This window comes from Orycteropus afer, unplaced genomic scaffold, assembly GCF_000298275.1.
Source record: "Orycteropus afer afer isolate SDZICR_OR568_19922 unplaced genomic scaffold, OryAfe1.0 scaffold00226, whole genome shotgun sequence".
NCBI classification, from domain to species: domain Eukaryota; kingdom Metazoa; phylum Chordata; class Mammalia; order Tubulidentata; family Orycteropodidae; genus Orycteropus; species Orycteropus afer.
Window position 1 is genome coordinate 1880955 of NW_006921813.1, and position 8034 is coordinate 1888988.

The following is an 8034-nucleotide window of genomic DNA, read 5'->3' on the forward strand; positions in this document are numbered from 1 at the left end:
TAGGCGTATGCATATTATCCTATCACTGACAGCATTGTACTTCAGGACAGATCTTGAAACATCCTTTGTGATGATGAATGCCATGCCATTCCTTTTCAAGCTGTCATTCCCAGCATCGTAGATCATATGGTTGTCTGATTCAAAATGGCCACAACCAGTCCATTTCAGCTCACTAATGCCGAGGATATCTGCTTTTTATGGAAGTTTACTTTAAAATATGTTAGAAATTAAACCTGAGTAAAATGTTAGCAGAACACAATTTTAAACCACTGAGTAGATAGTTTTTAACTGGCCATCCAGCACTAACATTCTATGAGTCTGTGAATCTAAATTATTCTAAGCATTTGGTAGTGTTAAAAAGAAATTCTACTAATTTCTATAAGGCAAAGGAGACTGAGGCATAGTAATCCAATGGAGTCTTACACATCATAGAGAAGGAACTGACATGCTATAGTCTTGACATTGTTTGTCGACTCCCTTCTGCATTAGGTTTTGGAGGATGGAACACCTCAGGATGTATTGCATATAAAGGTGCAGATGAGAGTGAGACTGTTTGCCTGTGTAACCACCTCACCCACTTTGGAGTCCTGATGGTAAGGAGGAATTTTTTAACTCCTGAAATTATACACTTTTGGAAGGTATACTTTATTTTATGAGTTAGCCTTTATAATGTGTTATGGGCATTATTTCCTAACAGTTTTCATCTGTACCATGAATCTTAAATTTTAGTAAGGAAGATAATTAGCAGAGATTATATTAAAATATATATATTTAAAACTAATCAGAGGAAAAAAGGACGAGGTTTGCTGGTCTGATAGAGCCTGGTGGAACCCCTGAGACTATGGCTCCTAGCTGCCCTTCTGGTCTGGAATCGAACCCACTCCTGTGGCTTCCAGCCTAACGAAGGACAGGCATATGAACTGAACATTTACACTCCTTGGGGAGATCAATCCTGGGAGAATAGAAGGGCTGTGTATGCACAGAGAGACAGCTCAGGGGCAGGAATACATGGAGGGAAGGACACAGGGAACAGGTAACCATGGGGAGGAGGTGTGAGGGGAGCTTGCTGCACTTTGGGAAGTTAAGATCAGTGTCATGAGACAAAGTGTATGTGAGCTGCTGTATGGAGAATGAATTTGCTCTGTAAACTTTCACCCAAATGACAATAAAAATTAAAAAAAAAAAAAACTAGAGGAAAGAACCCTACTTTTTTGTTTTTTTTTTCTAGTGCTTACATTGATGATAAATAATCCCAGAGGAGAAAAAAAAGAAAATCATTATAAGACCTTGAATTAAGGGAGAAATAGAGAGAGAGGGGAAGGGGAAGAATCAGAGAGAGGAAGAAATGGGAGAGGTTGAAATAGAGTGAGAGGAAGAGAGAGAGACAGTGAGACAGAGAGCAAACAGAGGAAAATGTTGGTTTCACTAACATGAAAGAAAATGGAAAGCTTTGATCAAAACTCTTCTTTCTTATCACTAATAATATTTTTGAATGTGACTTTGGACCAGGTACTGTGCTAGGTGATGCAGTTGTGACTTAGACAGTAACCTCCCCTGAAAGAGATTGGGACAGAGTAATGAATAGGGTTAGAATGAAGTCTTCAGTCCTGTCAGAGATAAGTGTGAAGTTTCTCACACTGTTAGGCCTTCATCTTCTTTCCTTCCTTTCCTCCTTTGTTCTTTCCCATGGCTGCTTTTACGTCATTAGCCATTCTGTCAGTTCGAAAAAAATTAGATCATAGCAACATGATTTTTCATCCTATAAAATTTTTAAGACCCACCCACACCCAATGACTTGTTTGAATTCATCCAAAGATATATACCAAAACAAAGCAAAAAACCCAAACCAGTTGCAGTTGATTCCCATAGACATAGACCTTTGCCTTATATCTGAAACAGTCGTGTTTTGGGGAACACCTTGGTCCCAGTATACTCCTAGGGCTTTTTACATACCTGTTGTTTCTGTGGATTTCCCATAAAGGGACTAAACCACATTTGTTTTTCAGTAGAAGATGGGAATAATGTGTGCTGATGCAATAATGTTTTTTGAATTAGAATTGCAGACATCATCTTGTGTTTACTCCCTCCTTCAAATCTTATAGGCTTCTTCCTGTGGGTACTGAGAGGAAGCAGTAAGGAACTGTGGTGTGTAGTATTTGGCTCGTGAATCTACTTGGCCTATGTTAGTGTCCACTGTCATATGGCAACTCTGCAGGTTGTAATTTTCCTGACAATCCGGTACTTCAGTGCTCTGAGAGATAAGAAGTCATTAAAAAAAGGTGACAATCATAGAAAATAACTTTTGAACTTTCCCAAAATACAAATATTTTTTTTCTTTACAGCCAGAGTATGAAATGAACCATTAAATGCCAACATGTTTCCCTAAGTAATTAAACTGTTTCCTTTCATATTATCTTTCTTATAAAAAAATTTGCAATAGGCATTCCTTCAGACAAATACCTTTTTTGCATGATGACTCATTTCAGGTCTATAAGCTTCAGCTTAAGTTATTTAAATATATCAGATGTGCTTATGTGTGCACAAGCATGGTTGTGTGTGGTAAGAATAACATGAGTTAACCAGAGAACAGAGTAAAAGAGATAACAGTAAAACAGTGAATTCCTCAGAGGTGATTTACATGCAACCACAGTTGGGCTTCCCATAACTTTGGCCACTTGCTTTTTTTTTTTTTAATATCAAATCAACAATGACTAAGTTTCTTTACTTCTTGTGCTTTTCTTTCAAGTGAGGCTTGCGGCAGCTTCGGCTTCTTTCTTCCCTCCCCCACCCTAGAGTTAGGCTGCGGTGACTGGGAACCACAAACCCTGCTGCATCCAGGAGACACCGCCAGCAGCACCTGGGGCTGTGAGTGGCCCCCCACCAAACTCACCGCTACTGCCGCCCGCTCCTCCTCCCCCTCCTTTCCTTTCCCCCTGGCCACTTGCTTTCTATATCATTTAAATTTTATGAGGACGTTGATGTAATTTTTTTTTTCTCTATTGCCATCTGACTAGTTTTCCATGTGTACAGAGAGATGCATCTTTAGAATCGTCTTCCATTTTCTACCTTGGCTGTTTTTGGAGGATTATAACTGCTGCATGAAAAACTTCCCAGAATTTATCCTTTCTGACAGTGTTCCTCTATCCTTTCAGCTTGTCCAGACCACCAAGATTTTTTGAATCTTTCTTGTTTTACAAATTTTTTATTCACTTGTATAAGTTATTCAAAGCGTATATATTGTCTTACAACACTTTCATCATATGAGAATTTAATAAATACATACCAGTATCTGTAATTTCACCACTCATCTGTCAGTTTGCTATAATGTGGTGGCTTGTATGTTTTGGTGATGCTGAAAGCTATGTGGCCAGTATTTCAAATACCAACAGCATCACCTAGGTGAGCAAGTTTCAGTGGAGCTTCCAGACTAAGACAGACTAGGAAGAAGGAAGAGGCAATCCAGTTGTGAAAAAATTGACCACTTAATGCCTTCTGAGCAGTAGTGGAAACCTTTTCTGATAATAGTGGTGGAAGTTGAGTCTCCCAGGTTGGAAGGCACTTAAAATACTACTGGAAAGAGTTGCCTTCCCAAAGTAGAGGAATTGTTAATGATGTGGATGGAGTAAAGCTTTTGGACCTTCATTTGCTGATGTGGCACAGCTCAGAATGAAAATGCAGTCCATTTTTTCATCGGAACATGGAAATAGTAAATATTAATCTGGAAAATGGAAGTTGTCAAAAATGAAATGGAACACATAAAGATCAATATCCTCGGCATTAGGCAGCTGAAATGGACTGGTACTGGCCATTTGGAATCAGACAGTCATGTGGTCTGCTATGCTAGGAGTGACAAATTGAAGAGGAATAGAGTCATTTCATTGTTAAGAAGAACATTTCCAGATCTATCCTGACATATAATGTTGTCAGTAATAGGATAATAACCACACACCTACAAGAAAGACCAGTTTACACTACTGTTACTCAAATATATGCACCAACCACTGAAGCCAAAGATGAAGAAATTGAAGATTTTTACCAATGTCTGAAAATGACCAAACATGCAGCAATCAAGATGCACTGATAATTATTGACTACATCTGTGAAAGGAGATGATGGTATAGCTCAGTATCATCACTCAGAACAAGGTGGGGGCTGACTGTGGAACACACCATCAACTGCTCATATACAAGTTTAAGTTGAAATTGGAGAAAATTAAAACATCTTCATGAGAGCTAAAATATGACCTTGAGTATCGTCCACCTAATTTACAGACCCTCTGAATAGATTTGACCCATTGAATACCGATGACTGGTAACCAAATGAGTTGTGGGATGATATCAAGAACATCATACATAAAGAAGTGAGAAGGTTGTTAAGAATATTTAAAATAAAGAAACAAAAAAAGCACACTGGCATCAAATCGATTCTGACTCATGGCAGCCCCCTTTGGGTTTCCGAGGTGGTAAATCTTTATGGAAGTAGATTGCCTAGTCTTCCTTTCACAGAGTGGCTGGTGGGTTTGAACCGCCAACCTTCTGGTTAGCAGTCAAATGCCTTAAGCACTGCGCCACCAGCGCTCTTTTGTTAAGAATATAGGGAACAAGAAAATACCAAAACAGATGAAAAGACTCTGAGATTTGCTCTAGAATGGAGAGTAGGTAAAGCTAATAGAAGAAATGATAAGGTAAAAGATATGAAAAAAGGTGGTTCAGGAAGACAAAGTAAAGTATTATAATGAAATGTGCAAACACCTGGAGTTACAAAAACAAAAGGGAAAAACACATTTGGCAGTATTATAGGATTCTATGGCCAAAATATTGAATGATGCAGAAAGCATCAAAAGAAGATGGAAGGTATACACAGAGTCACTGAACCAAAAATAATTGGTCAATGTTCAACCATTTCAGGAAGTAGTATATGATCAAGAACCAATATATTTGAAGGAAGAAGTCCCAGCTTCACTGAAGGAATTGGCAAAAAACAAGACTCCAGGAAGTGATAGAATACCCACAAAGATATTTCAACAAACAGAAACAATGCTGGAAGCCTCACTCATTTATGCCAAGAAATTTGGAATACAGTTACCTGGCCCACCAACTGAGAGAGATACATATTTATACCCATTCCAAAGAAAGATGATCAAGTGGAATGTGGAAATTATCAAACAGTGTCAGTGATATCACACATAAGTAAAATTTTGTTGAAAATCATTAAAAAATGTGTAGCAGTACATCAACAGGGAACTATTAGAAATTCAAGTTGGTTTCAGAAGAGAATGTGGAGTGAGGGTGATGTCATTGGTGATGTCAGATGGTTCGTGGCTGAAAGCAAAGAATACCAGAAAGATGTTCACCTGTGTTTTATTGCTATGCAAAGACATTCAACTGTGTGGATTGTAGCAAGTTATGAATAACATTGTGAAGAATGGGAATTCCTGAACACTTGATTGTGCTTATGAGGATCCTGTTGAACAGAACAAGGGGATGCTACATCGCTTCAAAAGAGGAAAGGTGTGTATCAAGGTTGTATACTTTCACTGTGTTTATTCAATATATGCTGAGCACATAATCCAAGAAGCTGGACTATATGAAGAAGAATGTGGCACCAAGATTGGAGGAAGACTCATTAACAACGTGCGATATGCGGATGATACAGCCTTACTTGCTGTAAGTGAAGAAAACTTGAAGCACTTACTGATGAAGATCAAAGACTATATATAGCCTTCAGTATGGATTACACTTTAACAAAAAGAAAACACATGAAATAGGGTTCAAGTAAATTCTACCTGACTCACAGATAAGTGACCTCCAACATTTTGGTGACTCCAGGATTTCACAAGACCAAAGACATGGAATCACATCTTGAAGGATCACCAAATGACTTGTCACTTCCTTTAGAACAACCTGTAGCTCCTATCTAAGTAAAGCCATTGACTTGCAAGCCACAATTAAAGCCAGAATTGAAAATAAAAATTAAATGAAACAATCCTGACACACAATTACAGACAAGTCTCATGTTGTGTTGTATTTTCAAAGAATATGAAAATATTTCTTCCTCTAAACTAGCCAACATGAAAATGAACTAATGTGAAAACTATGAAAATTAGTTTTAACACAAGAAACATAACAGAGGACATTAAATTCTTTAAAAATCTATTGAACAAAATAATTATGGGTATGTTGAGTCAGGGGGCATTGACTTGAATGCCATTCCATGTGCCCTGGAGCCCCATGCCCTGCCAGCATTTTGGGGGATCCTGGAAGAGGAGGAAAGGGAAGTCTCCTCCGACTCTGATTCCCTAAATTTGCTGAATTCCGTCTCTGTGTGCATTATTGTGGTGTTGCAGGGATACCGTACGTACTACATCAGCCAAACAAAATGGGAAGTGAGTCCCATTACTTCCTTTCATATGTGTAGACATAAATACAAACTCATTTACTGAAGGCCTTTCTGTGGTAGCAGATGTTATTGACATTTTGATGAAAATTAAAACGTATAGTGGAGAAACATAAAATGTAATAAATTTATATTTCTTTTTCATAATTTAAGACCTAAAAGCTTAAACTGGATGTTCCTTTTAGAATATATCTCTTCTCCAAGAAGGTTCCATTTTAAAAAATCTGCATGGTGAGAGGTCGATCTTACCTCAAGATTTGTCTCTACCCTAATCCCCTATTCTTGAAACCTGAATTACAGAAAAATGCCTTAAGGTCCCATTCATCAAAGAAGACCGGTGTGAACAGAGGGATTCTGCCCCTTGGATTAGTGCAAACTACAGTCATCCTTGTTTATTCTTTTGAAAATCCAAGGGATGATTGTTAGAACACACACACATACGCACACATGTGTGTGCACATACAACTTTTCCCCAAAAGCATTATTTATACTTAGCAATGATGTGGTAGGAAGCACTAAGGAAAAAAGAAAACAACTGACTTCCCAAACTTTGCAAGCCTGTCTCAGCACAATGAAGTCAATGCCTGATACTAATAATTCTAAAGTGTCACTTCTTTTTCCTCCTCAACATTTCCTAGCATTTAAATTCCAGCCTTGCAGGTCTATAGTGATGAAAAATCTATGACTCAGAAACATAATTGATTCTCATTTACATAAAGAAAATAAAGATTGCCCCACCCCAGACATACCAAGCTTAGAATTGGCCTTTAGTAAGAGCCTCAGAACCGCCCCTAGTGGTAGACAACTGCAGTGCCACTGACATCCTTTGGCTGTATGCTAGTCAAGTCACTCCCTAAGGCCAAGAAACCCAAAAACCAAGGACTTGGATGCATGGGCCACAGTGGCCTTGATGTGTACTCTTGCTCCTAGCCTTGCAAGAATTAGGGATGGACTTCATAATTCATTATTCAAGCCAACTACTCCTCTCCAATTCCTGTGGCAGTCTTGCATGGTTTTCTTCTTTAAGTTATACTGGTGTGGAGATAGCTTTGCTAACTAAGTAATAATTAAAAGAAAAAATTACATCTCTCAATAATGCTACTTATTTATTTATTTATTTAATGTGGTGACCCACAGGAGTACAAAGGTAAATTTCAGTATTGATTTACACTATTGTTTTTAACCACAAATACCTACCCTTAAATTAGCAGTACCCATTCTAATAAAACCAAAGCCATTCTCATTCAAAGAGAGATTCTCATAGCTACTTCTATTTTTTGTGTGTAGGACCTTCAGGGAACTGCCTCACAGATAGAAACGAGAAATACTAAAGTCCTCACCTTCATAACCTATATTGGATGTGGAATATCTGCTATTTGTTCAGCAGCAACTCTCCTGACATATGTTGCTTTTGAGTAAGTATATATCTGTTGAACTCGGTGTTAACTCTCCAAAATGTGAATGAGAGAATTGCCTGCATTTTTAAAAGCATTTATACACTTTATGAATCATGTACTTCGGTTTTAATGTTCAGGTTTCTCATAGGATATATCCTTCAGTATGCCCCCTCCTTGGGTTTCCAAGGAGATATCACTGTGGAAGTAGATTGCCCTTTCTTCCTTTGAAGGAGTGCCTGGT

General features: G+C 38.1%; 1 protein-coding gene across 1 annotated transcript in view; it reads left to right on the forward strand.

The window, feature by feature from the left end:
* The window catches only part of ADGRG6 (adhesion G protein-coupled receptor G6), a 186089-nt gene that overhangs the window by 147818 nt on the left and 30237 nt on the right, over nucleotides 1-8034 (forward strand). Inside the window, exons 19-20 of the mRNA XM_042782040.1 lie at nucleotides 490-593; nucleotides 7684-7811. Of these exons, the coding sequence (XP_042637974.1) occupies nucleotides 490-593; nucleotides 7684-7811 (232 nt within the window). The remainder of the gene's footprint in view (nucleotides 1-489; nucleotides 594-7683; nucleotides 7812-8034) is intronic.